Source organism: Drosophila montana, unplaced genomic scaffold (genome assembly GCF_035044405.1).
Source record: "Drosophila montana isolate Dmon_TW-CO22-7 unplaced genomic scaffold, ASM3504440v1 contig_402_1, whole genome shotgun sequence".
NCBI classification, from domain to species: Eukaryota; Metazoa; Arthropoda; class Insecta; order Diptera; family Drosophilidae; genus Drosophila; species Drosophila montana.
In genome coordinates this window covers 4,851,967-4,873,126 of record NW_026998739.1, presented here as the reverse complement: position 1 = coordinate 4,873,126, position 21,160 = coordinate 4,851,967, and the positions used below count along the sequence as shown (strand labels likewise).

General features: G+C 36.6%; 1 protein-coding gene across 8 annotated transcripts in view; it reads left to right on the top strand.

Moving 5' to 3' along the window:
• DIP-theta (Dpr-interacting protein theta) overlaps nucleotides 1-21,160 on the top strand; it is a 65,797-nt gene that overhangs the window by 6,261 nt on the left and 38,376 nt on the right. For 3 of the 8 annotated variants that reach the window (XM_064697670.1, XM_064697666.1, XM_064697667.1), the window contains exons 1-3: nucleotides 2,803-2,964; nucleotides 5,138-5,785; nucleotides 17,390-17,464. In XM_064697670.1, coding sequence (XP_064553740.1) covers nucleotides 5,491-5,785; nucleotides 17,390-17,464 — 370 coding nt within the window. In that variant the 5' untranslated portion in view covers nucleotides 2,803-2,964; nucleotides 5,138-5,490. Of the gene's footprint in view, nucleotides 1-2,802; nucleotides 2,965-5,137; nucleotides 5,786-17,389; nucleotides 17,465-21,160 lie in introns of those variants that run through there. The other 5 variants (XM_064697672.1, XM_064697665.1, XM_064697663.1 and 2 more) reach the window with 4 other exon arrangements.

The window sequence follows — 21,160 nt, the reverse complement described above, 5'->3', positions numbered from 1 at the left end:
CAGAACTTTTGCGTTATTTTTCTTTTAAACTGCGAAAATTCGATAAAATTAACACAAGACAACAATTTGAAGAAACTCTCGTTTCGAGCAGGTTTAACCTGTTGTTAACCTTTGTTTGATTTAACTTATTGAGAATTATAGGCGTGAGAGAGTGAAAAACAGCAGAGCGAAAAAAACAATGTCAATTTTCAGGTAGAATGTACTTTATTGACATGTCGGGAAAAAGCTGAGCACATTTGAATAGTTGTCTTCAGTTTAGTTCGGGAAAAGATTTATGTATTTAGTAAAAAGTAAATAAAATAATAATTTAAAATCAATTTGCAAGCTTGCACATTTGTAAAATGTAAAAAAAAAACCAGCAAGTGTCAAGAATTGTAAGAAGGGCTTCACTTTGGACAGCGACTTCCGTTTGGAGTCAACTGTTTTGGCAATGCCACAAAACAGTTGTGTGCCAACAGTTGATACAAACAAAATACTTAGTTACCAAACACACGAATTTGCCAGACAATTTTTTATGATATTTGGCTTAATTTGGAACGCTTTTATGCATATTATGAGCGACAGCTACGTAGCCGACAGCTGGATGCCAGCAACACCTTTGTGAGTCCGCCCGAAACGATGCCAGCAGGTGACATAAAACAAGCCCGTTATGTGACAAGCTGCTGTTGCAGCAGTCGCCGACACGCAAGGTTGGCTGTAAGCAAGGGAACTGCAAAGGAATGCGACACGAAAACATCGCGTGAGCAAAGAGAAATATAAACGATGTCTGGATAAGGCTAAGTTGTGGGTGAGGGTGAGGATAAGGTGAGATTGGGAGTGAGGGTGCGAGCATTTGTTATTTTGTAGCCGAAATAAGCAAAAGAATGCAGGATTAGCCGCCCAAAATGACAGTTGAAATCATGGGCCGCCATTTTGTTTGGACAAGCCGCGTGCGCCGTTGCCACATTTCATTGTTTGTCATTTAACGATTGACAGTTGGTGATAAAAACGAAAGCGAAACGAAATGAAACAAAACGTAAGGCGAGCCAAAAACAAAGCCCAGCACAAAAGCCAAACAATAAGCAAAGCACAAATGAAACAGCAACAACAACAGCAACAACAACAGCAACAACAACAGTGTAACAATAACAGCGGCAGTAACAGCACCTCCAGCTGCCAGTGTTGACAATCGAAATGTAAATGTTAATGATGCGCCGCCAAAAGGTGTCAACTGCTTAGCCAAAATTGCTTCTTGGCTCAAGATTTTCTTTTTCCCGTGTTCGTTTATGTCTGTCTGTGTGTCCGTCTGCGCGTCTCTGTGTCTTTTTGGGCTATTTATCATTATGACATTGTTTGGCTTTCGGGCTGATTTGACTGGGGAGCGCCATCTGGGTCGCTTGGGTCTCCAAGCTGTTAATCAAAGCCAACACAAAGTTGCGAGCGAACATTCAACTTGGGAATATTTGGATCAAATATGAGTGCATCTCTTAACTCGCTGAACATCTTAAGAAAATGCTTATTGAAGATGCGCAACACTTTCCAAAAGGCTGCAATAAAAAGTTTGAAAATGTTTGATTAACTAATTAAACTTTACTTTCTCACAATTTTAATTATTTACAAATGATTATTTGTGCTAGTCTCATAAATAAACAAACATGATATACTAAAATAGTTTAGTATATCAATATAATTAGTTTAGTATATCAAAAGTTGCATTTTGATTCCGTTTCCAATCTTCCTATTCAATGCGAGAACGCTTAGAACAACAAATTAAATATGTATTCATTTTCTTTGACGCCTCGGGTCTCTAAGCAGAACAACAAACTTAATATTCTATTAGCCTGTATTCAATTAGCATTCAAATTTGTTTTATTTATTAAGATATAGTTTTCAAGTTTTCAATTCCCATTTAGTATGATTTATTTATTTATTGCTCAGCTTTAATACGAATTTAATTCGTAGTTCCAACTTGTATAACTTGTATATTGCGTAAAAGTTAATAGTTAAAACCCCTTCGAAATAATTTATTTAATTACATCTTATAATGAAATATACAGTTTATTTATAGGAAAACCTATTAAAAGCCTGAACATATGTAAAATTGGTATAAAGGATATTTAATATTATTTATACTATATTAATTGTGTGTACATAAAATAATATAGCGGGAAACAAAAGAAAATGTATATATATTCAGTTTTAGTGCACATTTGGAAACGGAAAGGTCACCAAAACCCGCATTGAAAATGTATATATATATTTAAGTTTATATGCACTATTTGTGGGCTGGCACTAAAGTACAAAGAGTCTGTCATAATGCGTAAGCCCTGGCTGATAATCATTTCACATTTACTCAATTGCGCCCATAAATGTCAGATCCTGGCCCTGTTTGGGCTTGCAGAGAGAGAGAGGTAGATGGAGGCTATGGGCCGAAACACGACAACCGGTTAAGCCAATTTATTAAATAAAAAACCATTTGTCACACATTTTATTCAAGTTTTCAACGCCGGCTTTTTGTGTGCGTGCTATCTTTATGACATTTCCAGCGGCCAATGAAACTGAAACCCCAAAAGCCATAAAGCAACAAAAATATATATTAAGGGGGAAAAAAAAGTGGCAAAGCTGGCCAAAAGGGCACAAAGGGCGTTGAGCAAACGAGCTGGACAAAAGGTCAGGCTGACATTTTTCTTCATTAATTTTACCTGGTCAACTGATAAAAAGCCAAACGACGACAGTCTCTGTAGATGATCATAAAAGTAATATGTAATAACCAGATAATAACAATGACAAGCAACCTTTTCATTTTTATTTTATATCATTTCGCTTTTTTTTTGTTATTTTTTGTTATTTTCTGTTACGTCTGAAGACAGATTGTGGACGTTGTCAGGACTTGAAACAAGTCGAGAGCCTAAAGACAATGCCGCATAGAGTCCTTATGGCGCACCGCAATTAGTTGATTGCCGAGGCTCAACTCCATCAAAGATTGTAAGTGCTTTCAATTTCATAGCTGTCCATGCCGCTGTCATCCCTCCCCCACTCCCCCCGACCGCCCTTCCCTACACTCTCCGCCTCTAGCTCATTTTGGCCAACGCTCTCGACGGAAATTAAACTTGTCCAAAAGTTTAAATGCCTTTCTGCCGCTTTCCGTTGTGTTTCGCTTGACTTTTGTTCTCAAGTTGCCATTGCTATCCCCCCTCCCCCCTATCACCCCCTCCCTCTACAACCGCTCTACCGCCGCCTGGCCAAGGCTCTCCCACATAGTAGTAGTTTCCATCTTGGTACATTTATTGTGTGTGCTCACTCGGCGAGTTTTCTAATTTGCGCGCTGCAAGCAATTAAACGAGGCATCCGTTTTGATACTCAGCTGCTGAGCAAGCTACCCCTCCTCCCCTCCTCCCCGCACGCCCACTCCCACTCCCCTAAGCTTGCGGTTGATCCATTTGCGAGCTGCTTATGCAACAAATGAAGCATGTCAAGTTACTCATACGCCTCGTTATGCCGCTTCAAAAAACAGCAAATTGCGCTTACCTGGCTCAAGTTTGTCATGTGAAGAGCCTCGACTATAACCTTGTTTTAATTCAGATGCCTCTCGAGTAGCTCCGGCTATATGAAAGGGGTTGTGTAGTTAAAAAGGGTTTAGGATTTCCTACTCTCCGGCATTCAACATTAATTTAAACAGTTTTTCTTTTCCATTTAAAGAGCCTATTTAATTTTAAATGTGTTCAAATATCAACTGGAATATATATTTGCTCTAAAACAATGTTTAAAACTTCCTACAGCATTCGGCTAAGCTGCGGCACGCTGAGCACAAAGCTTAAGGTTCAAACTCGCGAGAATAAATATTTTACTTAATTGCAATCGAAACTTAATTTATTAAAGCTTAAGATTTTTTTCTTTTTTGAGATATCAATCGTTTCCAATTTAAGGTTAACTGATATATATATATTATATCTTTTTATTATATCTTTTTTCAATAGATAAAATTAATTTTATATTTTTATTTATTATTATTTTGTCAAAATTAACATGTTTGCAGTGGGAATCATGAAATAAAAGAAACTTTATTTTCATTTTTTATCATATATTAATCGTTTATCATTTTCTTTGTTACCGATATATTTATTAACTTTTTGATAAATTAAATATTTGCTTGAATTAATATTATGTTTTATTATTTTGTCAAAATTGTCTGTATATCTTAATCAATTTTTATTTTTTATCATATATTTTTCATCGTTTTTTCACTTCAAAAAAATACCACAAAAAAATATTTTTTCATATAATATACATTTTACTTAAAATCATTTCAAGTCAAGATAGCATTATAGCAATATATTATATGTTACTTGTTTACAATCGAAAATCCTGCAGTTTATTATCTCTCAAGATTTTTATATTTAACTTTTACTAATGAGCTTATACTTTCTCTTCAATATGAAATTAATTTATTACTATTATTTTGTGAAATTTATATGTTAATATTTTATTATATTTTACAATTTTTGGAGTAAGACTCAAATTTATTTGTTTATTTTTTGGTTTTTTTTTTTTTAAAAATGTAAGTTTTCTATTTCAGCCGGACAACGCCGGTTTGTTGCTGCTAAATATACTCTCCATATTAGTAATGTGTGTCTTAAATAAGTGCCTAACTTTGCCTTAAACGAACTTGAATAGGTTTTTAAGTAGTTAAACTGAAATCGAGTTTCAACTATTTCTAAAAGAATATTAAATGGATTCAGTGGCTGTCTTCCCCTCTCTTCCTCTCCCTCTCCCTCTCCATCCCTCTCTCCCAGACACTTTCTCGCAGTCTGTTTCAATGATAACCGCTGCTCATGCAACCATAATTAAGCCACAAAGTTGCCAACTATTAATACCGGCTTTATATTCGCTGTTAGCACATAATTTATAAGCACTCATGGAAGCCGACGCAGTGGGGGTGATTTTTATGCAAATGAATAAATAATGAAATGATATTTAATAATGCCATGATGAAAAATAACAGAAGTGCACAAAGCAGTTAAATAAATAATAAAAGAAAAATGTGTTATAATAGCAGTAATGAATATGAGTAGAGCAAAAAAAAAAAAAAGAATTAAAACATGCCATGCATTTTGATATCATTTTTTAATATTTTCCTTTTTTTTTTTTTCATTTGCAGCGGAGGACAACGTGGACTCCAAAGGGAATGTACGCTGCGCAGCGCCTGCAGCTATGCAATGGAAAAATGTATTTTGCCACTCAGCCAAGGGCTGAACAAATTGTTGCGCGTAAATATTTAACAGTCGCAATGAATTGCATTTGCAGCAATTGAAAGTAAGAGCGTGCAGCTAAAGAACACATTTTCGCACAGATAAAGAAATATGCGAGTCGAGCAAACAAACTATGCAACTCGCAAACATTGACAAAACCCAACCAAACAAAAAAGCATAAAAAATACAAAAAACAAAAAGAGAGACAGAAGGACAAAAAAAAAACAGCAGCGAAAAAAAAGAAACGCATAAACAAATAAAAATGAAAATTAAAATATTTCCGCTGACAGCGGATGCAACGTTGGCGCAGCGCCGGCGCCGCGTAATGAAACTGCAGCGGAAACATAAAATGCCGGAAATATGCTCATGGCTAATTGTTGCCGCTGCCGCCGCCTCGGCCACTTGGCTGACCCTCTCCCGGTCCCTGGCCGCCGCCCAGGATGACGACGACAGCGAAATGCATCAGCATCATATGGATCTGTTGCACCATCAGCAACAGCACTCGGATTTCATTATTGGCGAATCCGAGGAACGGGATCACATAGCACATCATTTGGGTAAGTCGAAACGGATGATAGATTAAAGCTGAATGTTTGGGATTATGCTGTGACATGAATTTATATAAAGAAATTGTCAGGATGCTTTTTGTATCATTCATTTGTAGACTATTGAAAGCCAATTCCACCCATATTCCACTCGTAGATGCCAAAACAATAAAAAAGTAACATATCTATAAACGCAAACAAATAAGCATATTAAGGCAAAGCAAATATAATTTTGAAAATAATTAAAAATATAAAAATTATCAAAAAGTTTTGATTTCAAGCAAGTTAAATTAAATATATTATTTTAATCTAAATAACGCATTATTAAAATAAAAAATATAATTATAATTATAAATATTACATTTTCATAAAAAAATATACAAATATTATATTAATATAAATACAACTATTAAGATTAAATAACATATAAAACTACTTACATTAATAATGGCCAGAATACTTCATAACAAATAAAAAACTTCATGGGAAGCTTATTTGCTTACAAGTAAAATTGACAAAATAATAATAGTTTTAAATATAAAACTAAAAAATATATTTAATTAATTAAAAAAATACAAAAATATATCAATTAAATTGAAAATTGAATGAAAATATATTAAAAAATATAAAATCCACTTTAAATATAATATACTTCAAAAGAGATTCGATTGCAAACAAATAAAATTAAATTATATGATATAATATTATTTGGACAAAATTATAATAAATACAAATTATAAATATATAAAAAATATATAATTCTTTGCAAAAATAATTATACAAATATTTAAATATAAATAAAAAATAAATTGAAACCAAATATAATCTATGATAAAAAATTACAAACAAAATATATATAAATGCATCAGTAAAAGTAAAATTGAAAAGGAATAATATAATATCATACAAAATAAAATGAAATATTCATACAGAATAAAAGATACTTGAGAAGTGTGTCGATTGCAAGCAAAGCTAAGTCAAGTAGAACTTTGTGGATAATCTGGCTTAGTACCTTACCGACTTTCTCATAGTGCTCAGTTGGAAATCCTAAAGCCGTAGCGCAATAATATGATCTACTCGTGCAAGTCCTTTGACAAATTTAAGCGTCGAGTTAAGCACGAGTATCTTATATTTCACAGATAAATTCCAGCCACGTCACGTTGGTTCGATTTTTGCCGCCTTACTCTGGCTGACACTGAGTCGGACGCAGGGACGGAAACAGCCTGGGCGCTGGGAGGAGTTATCACGCTCTATTTGCGTTTGCTTTTGCTTTTGCTTAGCACAAGGTCAACTTGGCGCGGCTGCCAAGTGCCAAACAAACTTTTCAGTTGCCTCAGCGCCCGCCCGGCCCAGCTGTGTGTCACTTGAGCGGAATAATGTGACTGACGGGCTGTGGATGGGCTGAGGGGGTTGAGGGGGTGTGGATGGATGACCAGTTTGGCTCATTGCACACTGTTGGAGGACAGTTTGGAGCACGTGCTTGGCCGGGTTTAGTGGCTGTTTAAGTTGGCCCCAAGACTTAAGCCGTTCCCAGAATAATTAAAGCGCCCACATGGCGTATGCGTATTCGCATTCGCATTCGCATTCGAATTGTGGCTGTCGTGGCGAGCATACACTGTGGCGTCTGTGTCTGTGCCCAAATGTGCCCACACACACACACACTCATACAGTTACAGCCGCATGCCAGCCGAGGGAAGCCCAGAGCTGTGTTTGTGGCCACTTAAGTTTTCTTTGTCCATGACTTGTGGACTGCTGCTGCTGCCGTTGCCCCTGTGGGTGCTCAACAAGTGGACAACAGTTGACATTGTTGTACAATGTTGAACCGCTCAAAATCCGTGTATATGTATCTGTGTGCGTGTGAATGTGTGTGTGTGTGTGTGTCTGTGTGTGCTTAACATGAAAGCATCTACTTAGGATAGTGGCATGTGGGACACAAAAAGTGATTGACACTCTGATTGATGGCGCTTTGGGTCGTTGGCCAGTTTTGGGTTTATGACTTGACATGTTGACCAAGTTTTTACATTGGGAATGCACTGAATTTAAAGCAAATGTTCACAGAAAACGGCTGGCCACAAGATCTGTAAGGCATTTACGATGCAATATGAATATTTGAATAGTGTGGTCTGTGCTTAACGTTTCCCATGAGAAAAACGGAATAGTTTAGTTGTTATAATTAGCACAAAAATAGCAAAAATAACTATATTGTTGTTATTAGCACAAATTAATATTAATTTTATGACTACTGCTATAAATTTTATTAAAAACATTTTCATTATTGATATGAATTTTAATATTAATATTATTATTAATTTTAATATATAGCCAAATCCAGCACTAAATACTAATATTAATAATTAATCAAATCATTTATATTTATTTTTATATTTTTTATATTTTTGTAAGTTTAAATGAATATTATCTTATTTATTTATATTATATTCGAAATATAAGTATAAAATGTAACCAATTATTAACAAGATAGAGATTATCTGAATGTCTATTGCCTATTCTATTCCTGAAACTTAAGCTTCCTTTCAGCAATATAAGCTTTTATGTGTTTTAACGCCAACATTGCCAACTCGTGTAACCAAAAGTTTTTTTTAGCGAATTAATCAAAGTGCAGAAACAATTAAATAGCTACAACTCAAAATTCTATTTAATGCGTCATATATTTATTAATGTATAAGCTTAAAAAGTTTACCATTCAGCTATCAAAAACTTTTCGCCTCAGTCAGGCATGCCAGATAGTCTGGCAGTTTGTTTTTTTTTTAATAGCATTTTAATCACGTAGTCAAAACTTTAGCGCTATATCAATTTTTTCTACACCCCCCCCCCCCCCCCCCTCCTCTCCTCGCTCACGCAGATCTTTTGGCATTTCTCAACGCACGTTTCGTGTGTTGGCGCTGACTTTGTCAGTTTAAATTTCTTGCTATGATTTCATTTAGCTGCTTCTCATGTGCATTTCGTAATGTTTGCTGTGTTTTCTTTTTTTTTTTTTGTTGAGCTTGCCACGCCCACTTTGCAGTGCAGTTCAGGCAGCCATGCCCGGCAAGCCTCCTTCCCCTTTGCTGCAATTGTTTGACAATTTTTCAACAATTTCCCAACTGACTGCAAAATTGACGCTCTGCCTCTTGCAGCCCTCCCGTTGCCATTTGCGTCACTCTTTCACAGTGCTTGTGTGTGTGTGTGTGTGTGTGTGTGTGTTTGTGCATCTTTCACACGCTTTTGCGTTGCTGCTAAAAGTATGCAACACTTTTTTGCGCTCTACATTGTTTAGCCCGTCGCTGGGCCGACGGGGCGGATGAGCAACGACCAGAATAACAGGAGCAGCAGCAGCAGCATCAGCAGCAGCAGAGGCAAAAAATGAAAAGAAGAAGAAGAAGGCAACGACAATCACGGCTGTTGTTGGCCTTTGAGGCGCTGTGTTGCTGCTTTGCGTGTGTGTGTGTGTGTGTGCGCTCTTGTTGTTGCTCTTTTTTTGCTTTTGTTGCTGTAATTTGTATTTTATTTTGTGTCCTCCGGTTTTGTTTTCGCTTTTGTACTCTTGGAAGGCATGTTTAAATTTGGGTCCCAAAATGCTGAAGTAGAAATATGTACACTATGTTCAGTAGATCAGAAAGATGAGCAGATGTTAAATAAAAACTCATCTTCCATGCGTATATATTATTATTATTATTATATTATATTAATTTGCAAACTTTGCCAGCTGTCTGTAAGGTACATTGCAAAAATGAGCCATAAATTATTATGTAGAAATATGTGCATAGGGTAAATCAGAATGATTTTTGAATAAGGCTGCATCGTCACGTAGGTAGTCGGGGGACTCTGGTTCGTCTCTCATGTCGTGGTTGCAGGAGGTCCTTGAACGATCTGCAATACTCTTTCACTCTTATTTACCCCTAAAACACACAGAAAATTAGTTTTGCCCTTGCTCGCTTTGGCATTATCAATGTTTCACGCTTATAATTCGCAACAAGTTGAATTTTTGAGGAGGTGTTAAGCTGTTTTCCATGCTGGAATAGAAAGCGGATGCTGCGAGCGAAAGTAAAGTTAGATTTATGATATAGTTACATTATTATTTAGGAAAAATCGAAAAATAAAACATTTATATTAAATATTATTCATATCTATCAAATCTAAATCTAAATAGAAACAAAAAGTAGGTAAATGTACACATAAGATGATAATTGTATCTGGTATTTGAACTGCACACATTTCCGGCCATATACAGTATATATATTATTATATTATATTAAACTCAGCATCAACGAGCTTCACTTGTCTCACATATCTGCAAGGGTGTTTAATCTCCGGTGTGCCTTACTTTCTCGTTTCTTATATTTTTCCTTGTCTTTGTATTTTGTTGCGCTTTTCGGCTGTTGCCTCTTGGCAAATGTTTGTTTTTAACAACATTTCACGTCAGCTTCGTTTGTGCGTGTTTCGTTTGAAGTCGCCTTTGTAGCTCTTCTCAAAATTTAATTTAGCAGACTGGCACCTTGCAATTGACCTGCGTCCAGGGCCGCAGGTTGCTGCTTCGAAATTGTTGTTGTAAGAAAACATTGGCAAATATCAAAAATGTGACGCAACGCAACGCAACTCAATTAGCAAAAGTTGCTGGCCAAGGCAGCTGCAGTTGGGCTTGCAGTTAAAGGCAATATGATAAAGTTGTCCAAATGTTTCGCTTGCCCTGACACATGACACCGCCGCAATGGGAATGCTAAATGCACGAGAACTACGCACAGAATTTTAACACTAAATTTGGCTAACTCTCTCTCTCTCTCTCTCTCTCTTTCTCCCTTCCTCTCTAATTTGAAAGTTACATTTACGGCCAGGCTAAATGCATAAAAGTTGACTGGCTAATAACTGGCAACTTTGGTTTGCCGCTCGGGAGACCTGCACAACAAAGTCGGAGAATCTCCGAGAGCCACACGCATCAGTAGCTTCTCATTCGCCCCGCCGCATGCCCCGCACAATCTGAGCTCACGTACGCAACTTCAAGTTTTATAATCATCTGCCAAGTTTGCTGACCAAGTTGCCTTCCCCCCTTTCTCTCTCCCTCTCTCCGAAAGTTGGCCAAAATGCAAGGCCAGGTACATAGTAGCAAGTGCTGCAATGTACTTAAAAGTAAAAATATTGCTTGCAGTCAGATTAAGCGAATGAAAATCCGCATCAAAGAACTTGCTGGCTCAAAGCTAAAATCAATTATCAATAGCATTATTTCAAAACTATTGCAAAACTTGCTCGTTACGAAAATTAAATTGGTTTATTTTCATTGTTGTAAAGCTAAATATAAAAGAAGGGACATTGCAATTGAAATGGACAATTATTTACGGATTTACTTTCGTTACCAAGACAACTATGAACAGTTTCTACATCAGCTTGAATTTTCTATATTTGTATAGTTAAACTCAAAAATTCAGCATAAATTCCATCTAATTCCAACTCTTTCAATTTAAAAGTCTTTCACGAAAATAATGTAAATACCTGCCAATATAATCAGGTATTTTTCCAACTTTCCAACAAAATCTTGTACTATTTTTTGTCCTTTCATATTTTCCGACAGTGCAAACTAACATTTATTGCCATTAATCCTGAAGAAATACTTACACAGTATTACTAAACGTATGTGAACGTAAACCCGAAAGGCTTAAAGCTACGCCTTCCCGCTTAGAGTGTGAAAAAGCACCTGTGCGCGTGGTGTACGTGAGCTGAGAACTAAACATGCAATTTGGACATATAATGGGTTAAGAAAATAGAGATAGTCTAAGCTGAGTGGAAATAAACTGAAAAATTATGAAATGCTGATTGGCAAATTGATGAACAAGTATTCGCTCAGTTTAAAGTGGGCCTCTCTATTCGATTCTCATAATTACTTCTTAATAAGTGAGTGGAAAAGTGTTTCTTTGAGTATTTTTAAGTCTAATTCGTTCAAAATTTAAGTTAAAGTTATTTGATTCAATTGCACACATGTGATTCGACTCGGAACTGCTATGACAAGCGCCTCTCTATGCAATTCTCATAATTTCAATGCTGTCAAACGAGTGAACCAGTGAGTTATTAAGCTGTTTGTATGCAAGTTTTTCGCTTCTACAACACTTTTATTTTGCCACACAACAATAACTCAGCTCCACCTACAGCATCTGTCGAATTCCAGCCTAATTGTGATCATTAGCCCAACAAAAAGAAGGCATTTACAAATTGTCGACAAATTTGTGCAACTTTAAGGCAGTTGCTGACACCTCGTCTCGTTTAGGCTCTGTCGTATCCGGGCGTTAAGCTGGTGCTGCTTGGATTGGGGCCGGCAGGCTCTGTCTGCAATGCTCGCTAATAAATCATTGAGACTTGACACGAAAATTGGCTTAAATGCGTTAGCATTATGGCCAAAATCAACAGCCGACGTCCAGGCGGCTGCGACTAAGCAAGCGCCTGCGGCCTCAGATGCGATGCGATGAGATGAGGAGATGTGCGTCTGTCGCAGCAGGTGTGTCGCTTCTCAAAGGCGGCGCCACAGGATGCGTATATTAATATGCTCGTGTACTTAGCAGAGGAAAACTCACAGCTCGCCCTACGGTTTTTTCTACGGCATCTTTATTGTTTTTGTTGCATAATTTCAGTGCGTACTCGTACATTTTCATTTGTTTGCCCACGTCTTAAAGTTTTCTATTTCCATTTTCAGCTTTGAGCGCGACAACGGGCTGTGAAAAAAGAAATTTAAGGCATATTTCTTGGCGCATTGCCGCTAGAAAAATGGCATAATAAATAAATCTACTTTGAATTAGCGCCATTTACTTTGCATTTATTTTTGCCGCCGTGCAATTTATGGCGTTCAACGTTTCAAAGATTTTCTTTTTCTACCGCTTTTCCTCTCCCTCTTGTTGTTCCTGTTGCTGTTCCCCCAATTTCGGCGCGTGCTTTTTGGCTAATGAAGTTTTGAGGTTTGGCCCAGCGACAATCTCAAGTCGAGTGTCCTGTCCCGAAAAGGTGAGCGCAATCAAGTGGTAAACAGAAATAGCTCAATTTGACGCATGTTCATAAGCTTTTGTGGACTTAATGATAGGTAAATGAAAAATGTATATTGCCAGGCGTCTTGGGTGTGCTGGCAGGGCCTACAAATTTAGGCATAAAAGCTTTTAATTTTAATTTTTAATGAAACAAATTCAAGTAGCTTAAAATTCAATTTAATGCACAAGCATCTGTCCGCTTGATCAAGAATTATTTTTTTGAAACCTAGACTGCATGATTATCTTATAATTACAAAAATTATTATTTATGTGTACAGAAATTATTTAAAATGTTTTTAAAATTTATATAAGCGACAATAGAGTAGGACTAGGAACTTAGTCGATCTAATCAAGTCCTCCTGGGCCCTGATCTCGAGTCCTACAAAAGTTTCAGGCTGAACAATTTTAAATATAGTTGCGCCTAGGCCATACGAAAAACGAGGCTTTTACTTTTATATCTCTGCACATTTAACTAATACCGATAAATATCGATTGACATGATTTTCTAAACATAACTCAACAATTCTTGTACATACCCTTCCAATTTGAGAGAATATTTAATTTGGACATTAGACCCTTGCTTATTATTCTTATTCGATATCTCCGCTTAATTTACCAATATCGCAATATGGTATATCGATAGACATAGTTTCTTAAGCATAACTCAGAGTTTTGATACAACCCGAAAATGTTGAAGAAACCCAAGAAAAGTAATTTCAAAGTGCCTCGTTTATAATTTCATTTTCGACATCACCACTTAATTAACTCATAACGATAACTATCGATACTCTTGGTATGTTAAGCCTAACTCAACAATTTTCTTTTACACCTCAATTGTATTGGGAAAAATAAGTAATTTTTAAGTTAGTTTCTATTTCGATATCTCTGCTCAATTTACTAATATCGATAACTATCGATAAACATGGTTTCTAATGCATAACTTAAGTTATTTGATAAACTTACGAGAATGAAAATGTAAGAATTTAAAATTTAAAGCCTTGTTTATGATGTCTCTATCGATAGACTTGGTTTCTTATTATATTATATCCCCCAACAATGAAAACTAAATTAATTGAAAGCTAGAATCCTGCATCTTGGTGTGTACACACTTTTCAATGCCATTTGTAAACGCTCTAAATTACATAAAGATCGGACTATAAATACCGAAGATAATCAAGAATGCGTTTGTCATAAATTTTCAAGCCGAAGTCCGTCCGACCTATTGTTGCAGGCGGCAGCTCGTGAGCTCAAATTTGCCTACAATTGACCAACAGTGTGAAATATTTTATTTATATGCCCTAATACTCGTTTTCCTTATACAAAAGATATGTTGCCTTGTAGACGTAGTGTATCTCAAATATATTTGTGTTATTTGCAGTCAAATATCCCGAAGGTAATTGAGTATTTCAAAGGCAGAAGAAGTGCCTGCGAAAGTTTACTTTCTCACATTCACATTCCAATTTCTTTGCCCCTTTGCCCAACCCTGTCTCTTCCATCCCTCTCACTCATCCCCTTTCCCTGCCCGTGTCTAACCAGGCGCTTGCTATTGATTTTCAGTGCCATTTACTCGCCCACCTTGGCATATATTTTGCCTAGTTTTTCGGCACGATGACAGCAAAAAATAAAGGAGAAAAAATGAAGTTATTTATAAGGCGCAAAGGCCTTGGACTCTAAACGGGTGCGTGCAGAGACAGTGTCAATAGACCAAATGAATTGGAATTTGGCAGTCGCCAGTTGCCAGTTGCTAGTTGAGCAAGTTCGAATTGAATGGCAAATAGCAACATTGTCATAAGAAAAAGTAAGAAATACGAAATGCGGAGCAGACGACAGCCAAATGAATGGCCAAATGGCAAAGCAATGCGAGCTCGGGCCAATGCCAAAGCCAAGTGAAATGAAACAAATTTTCAATTAATTTTCATGCTCAACAATTCGGCACTGTTTGCATTTTAATAAACGCCAAACACATGCTAACTGCCAGTAGGTTTAGCAGCCGGCGGGAGGGCACAACAATAAGGAGCGGAAGGGAGAGGGGGGGGGGGGTGTAAATGGGCTTGCACTTGCAGTGAAACGGGTGAAATGACTTTGTGCAAATGTCACAGCTGCCTGGCAAGGCAAGGCAAGGCAAATACATTTTGCGGTTCCAGCAGCAAACGCACAAAAGTATGCAATAAATTCGATTCCAGCAAGGGTTGCAAACGAGCACAGAGTAGGAGCTTGGCTTTTTCCGGACGGGGGTACGCTGCCAAACATCAAATACAGCAGCAGCAAAATCTTTAGCTGATGTTCAAGTTGGGCAACAACTTTGCGCTCGACTTGCCCCAGTGCAGCCTGTTTGTAATATTTTGTGTTGCATAGTTGCAACAACCCACTGCGAGCTGCCGCCCTCCCCCCCACACACACACACACACACACACCCTGACTGTCATGTGTGCAGGCATAGAAAATGCATTCAAAAGGGCCACAAATGTTGCCAGCGAATGCTACGTGCCACCTCAACCAGACATCTCCGCCTACCGACTAGCAAAAGAGCTGTGAAAATTTTCGCCCAATTTTCTATATTTTTTTTCCTTCAAATTCTCCTGCCTGGCCCGCCATGACGTGATTTAGCAGCCAAGCTCGACGTGACCGTGAAAATGGGGCAGCCCATCATAAAAAAGAAAAAAACCTCAGTTCGTGCTGCAGCTAACCGGCCGCCAATTGAGATGCTGCACGGCCAGACTTCACGTCGAGCTAGACAAGAAAAGGCTTATATAAAAGTAGTTGGGCTGCATTTTATTATCGTATTTACCATCTTGAAAAGTCAGCGTAACTCGGCAAAAGTTTAGCTTATCCACAGCCACACGAACTGACAAATATCGTACAATAAGACTGGACGACTTGTTTACGAAGTCAACTCCTATTACAAATCCTATATGAGCACATAAACAAATCAAGTTAAAGATCAAACATTTTAACAGTATATAATATCATAACTAAATAAATAGCAGAGATAATAATTTGATTATAAATTACATATGTCCTTCATTTATATTAAAAAATGTATTAATAATAACAATAAAAAAATAACAATCAAAAAGGTTATTGCTATTATACAATATTAAATAATCAAATATTTAATTTAAAAAAATTTATTATATACACACACAAAATAATGCCATCAATTTATTAAAATCTATAATATTATTATATATAATAAAAGTCTTAACTAAATTAAATACATAATTTATAAAATCAAAGAAATCAAATAAATTTATACATAAAGTTATATAAAGATACATAAAATATTTCAAATGTTTAATATGAACAATAAATACAATAAAAAAAAAGTTTAAAATAGAAATGAATATGTACATAAATTTAGTTAAAAACAATTTATTATATAATATAAAAAACCTGGATATTAAATTGAATAAAGTAAAATATACATATATTTGTATATTCAACAAGCAAAAATCTTGTTGTATATAGAAATATAATATAACATTATTAAGATTCTAAAATATTAAATTTCGAAAAATATATTTAAAGCTACATTATTTAAAGAAATATATCTAATAAAATCTATTTTTAATGGCATCCACAGCATTGAGTTATCCGTTTCCAAATCCGATATAGATAAGCTAGCTGCAAGGCTTTTTGCGTGTTGGATCTATGAAATGATTAAGTAGAAAGATCCGAAAAACAATTTTAACAAATTTTCAATAACCCAATCTCTCTCTCTCTCTGTCTCTCAATCTCACTATCCAGCTAAGTTGCCAATTCAATTTAAGTTACCAATAAAAAAAATGCTAATCACAAAGCGTTTGAAAACGCAGCCAACCTTAAAGTGCTGCCCCGCTTAACACCCCCCCCCCCCCCCCTTCATCCGGCCGAACAACCCCCTCAATTGGCATATTCTAAACAAGTAGCGCATAAACGTAAATCCATTTGCACATTTATCCATTTGGCAGCATTTACTAAATATTTGATGATGCGTGCACTGCATTGCATTTCACCTGTCTGGGTAATATACGAGCACCCAAGCGCCCCCCTTCCCCCTCCACCATCTAGCAGCCCCCCCTTGGCCGCTACGGTTTATTGATTTCATATAGCTGGCAGCTTCATTTGCAGCTGCTGCACAAAAGTCAAATTGCGCATTTTGTGCAACTTCATTTTGCGGTCGCGAGAATTACAAGCTGCTCGTAAAGAAGGCGCCAAATAAATGCGCTCCGAGAAAAAATATCGGAAAAATGCACGAAACGAACAGTTGAGCCAGAAGACCCAAGTTCCGCAATAAACTCCGCCGTGCACACCTACCTCTACAGCCAAAGCAATTTGACAGTGTTAAGGTATGTGCGCGTGTGTATCTGTGTGTGTGTGTGTGTGCGTGTGTGGTTTTTGGTTTTTGGGCGGTTGCTGTGCAACCTGTTTATCTGTTTATATTGATGTGACCTGCTCAATGCTCTAACCGCAAATTGAATTTCCACCAGAGCAAAGCGAGCTAAAATTAACTACGTATTACCTGTAAATGTAACTTTTTAACACACACCCTCTCTCTCTCTCTCTCTCTCTCTCTCTCTCTCTCTCGTCTCTTTCTTTCTCCCCCTCTCGCCTTCGACAACGTGCGTACCCAAAGCGGAAATGCAAAATCACGAGGAGCTGCTGGAAGACATACGCGAGGACACGGTCGTCAATGTAATACCAGAGAAAGGTAAGACGATTTACAATTTACACTGTCACGCCCACCTCCCACATTTCTCCTGAAATATACATATATATATTCTTCTCCTCATTATATAAGAAAGCATTTGTAATGCATGTGTAACTGACTTTATTTAATTTATGTACTCTACATAAATACATAAATACATAACAACATATTTTTCAATTATTTTGAAGTCACGAGGAACGATTTCGTGAGAAAAAGTTAATCAAACATCTGCAAGTATTTATCTTTTTCTTGTACATGTACGAAACTGCTAGCTTTAGTTACTAAACTATAGCGATGGCTGCTAAGCCCTTCTAATACATACAGAAATCAAGTTTCATTTGGGTGTGTATGTAAATGCCTTCTTATAACTAACACAATATTTTAGATTCAACTGAATTTTGGAAGTTAGTACATCGATAAAAGTGTAGTTGGGAAGTAAAAGGGGCTTAAGTGTTGTTTATTTAAATAAGGTGTTAGATATTTTATATAACAAATGTAATATATTTATTCTATAGATGATTCTATGGGAAAGTCAAAATAAAGCCTTTTTTATATTTTACTCAGTTTTTCTTAATTTTTCTTATTGTATCAATAAGAAAGAAAAGTATTTCTTTTGTTTGATAAAAAACTACTCTACGCATTCTCCTAGTCAAACCAATAACTTTATCGACTTACAAAGTATTTATGTAAACAACTTTTGTTTTTTCTGGCGCTAGATCTTTGTTTTTTGTGCTTTTGTAACAATTGTTGAAGCTTAAATAATTTAAAAAATTGTAATTTTACTTAAAAAATAAAATGTTTTTAATGCTTATACCTTGGCTTCTCCCAATTTGACTTATTTATGTATTTTATTCAAGATTTTTGGCATGGCTGTCGCTAGGTCATACATTTTTTGTGCTTCATTTAAAACACAAGCTTATCAATTATTGACTATTCAAAAATTAAATAAAAAATCAATTAAAATATTATAATTAAATAACTGATAGTTAAACAACAAATTTAATAATTAAATTAGAAATTAATATAAAAAAATATACAAAGCCCAAACAAAAACAAGACAAGGAGCCACGCAAATAAATAGTCAAATTCCCACTTTTATATATTTATTATTTATTCATTTTGGCTGTTCCCTTTTTTTTTCTTGTTAGGGCATTCAGTCTTCGTGGTGATCGTGCACACGTTTTGCTGCGTGCTGCCCGTATCGTGTTACGTTATCTTAAGCATCACGTGCTCTGCCCACTTCTGGCAACCCCCCTCTAGAGTTCCCCCCTGAGCCCATCGCGAGGCGCCATTAAGTCAGTCGTTCGGTCGTGAGTCGGTGTCGTGTCTTTAGTCGCTGTTGTCGCAGCATTTTTTCTCGCTTTTAAATTTTATTTATTGTAAATTGTATTTGAAACGTGCTGAGGTTCCATTTCTGCCTGACTCTGCCCCCCCCTGCCCGCTGCCACACCCCCCGCCCCCAAGCCAAGGCAGCAAGCGGACCGAAAATGCTCAAGCTAAATCTGGCCTTGGCTGGCAAATGTGTGTGCCATGTGTGTGTGTGCGTGTGCGTGTGTGTGTGTGTGTGTGTGTGTCGTGCAACTTAATAGAGTTGTTTAGCATTTAAATAGCGCCATTTGCCGGATGTTGTTGTTGTTGTTGTTGCGCTTATTAAGTCGAAATGCCGCGTCGAGTTGACTTAATAAAGTGAGCTTAAAGTTGAATTGAGCAGAAAGAGAAAGTAAGCCGGAAATGCGCCTAGAGTGTGCTTATGAATGAACGTCTCGAGAATGCGGCCTAAAAACCACTCAGCGATAAGCCAAAGTGGTTGCATAATTGTATTTTATAATAACAAAAATAAAAACCGATGTGATACGAGCAGCTAAATGAAAACAAATGTAAGCGATATAAATGGTAGATGAAAAAAATACACATTTGCCATCAATAATTTTTGATAAAGTAAGTGAAGGAAGTCCTATTTCTTTTCATATCAGAAGCAACTAAAAATGTGCTTCACTCTAACGAATAATTTAAGTTTTATTTACATATCTTTAATGCTCTGAATTATATAATTCATTCTCCAAGCAAAATTAAAGCTCGATTGAATTATTAATTATATTTTTGTTGTGAGTATCTAAACTTAAATAAGAATAATTTATATATAATTCAGTTTAAAATATATTATTTTCTTGAAGTGCACTTATTTAGATATTAAAAATGAAATACAATTTGAGTTAATAATGAATTCCTGTACCGATTGCAGTTTGTCGTATCGGAACGAAGATCGCATTTAGTCTTTGCAAACTAAAATCATTATCAACTAATCATTATTAACTTATATCGAGCTTACAATTCTTAAGCAAAACCTTATGCTCAGAAAATAATTGAGTACTCATTAGTTTGACTCTTTTCCAACTAACATCCATTAACTTCTCACTTAAAATGCTTCAGCATTAATTTAGCATGTTCAAAACTTAATCGGGTGCTCATTAATACCTCTATATATTATCCGCATACAAATTAAATACTTTTGGTTTTAATGTGCAAGTGAATTTTATGAAATCTGTATGTAGATATACAATCTGTATTGCTTAAAGGCTTATATGTTGTATATTACTTGAAGCCCCCAACACGCATAAATCCCTATAAAATGCACTTTTCACCAAGCAAGATTACAATTACAAATGTGGCCAAAGCCCAGGCCTTACATATAGCTTAAGCAAATGCCGAGCTACTTACTTTCCAAAAACTCTGAGCAGCTAAGCCAGTTCAAACCTCACACAAACACAAGCACAAGCACAGAGACAAACACAAACACAAACGCAAACACAAAGGAACCACAACAAATAGCCGGCCCTTGGGGGGGGATAGCTCAAAAACGATTTGCTTTATTCGCATATATCATAAGCATTATGTTTAAGTACAGAGACGCGAGGGATGTGCGTTCAGGATGTGCAATAAATCCACTCAAGCCAGAAGACATATGCACATTAAATCCTAATTTCATGTGCCCATAAATCCACTAAACAATCACACCCAAGTCTACCCGGAATGATGTGCCACAAAACAAAATATGTAACGAATTTGCGAATTTGCACATATTTACACACGAACGCGCCGAAAAGTATGCCATAAAAATACACGCAACGCGCAGGGATGAGGGTAGATGTATAACGATTGAGAGTGGCGAGAGGGGGCGGGGAAAGGCAACTAGGCAGGCAGGCAGGCTGGCAGGCTGGCACATATCAATATAAACGGAGCCAAATCAAATGAGTTGGCAAAAGGCAACACAGAATGCCGTTACACGAAGGGCAGCGCAAAAGAGACAGAAAAAAGCAAGCGAGAGCAAGCTGAGCGCACGGGGGCTCGGCACCAGGGGTGCTCAGGACAGTCTGTGGCAAATTTTTATTGACGCGACAGGAGCTGGGTAATCGAGCTTATTAACAGGCACAGCAGCTCCGGCTGAAAGCGGCGAAATTGTCGTGCCCAGCACTTAAGCACACTTAGCTTCCCCCCTTTTGCCATTATTATTATCTAGTGGAGCATACTTCAGGGCGCACAACCAGAAACGATTAGTAAATAGAAATCGAAGCGTAGATACCCTTTGGAAAGTGAGTTAGTTATTTGGCTTATGAAAAAACCGTGCTTATTGGGATTGAGAAAATGAATGTTAATTCAAATGTGGCCTTATTTGACTAACTTTATTGTGCTAAATAC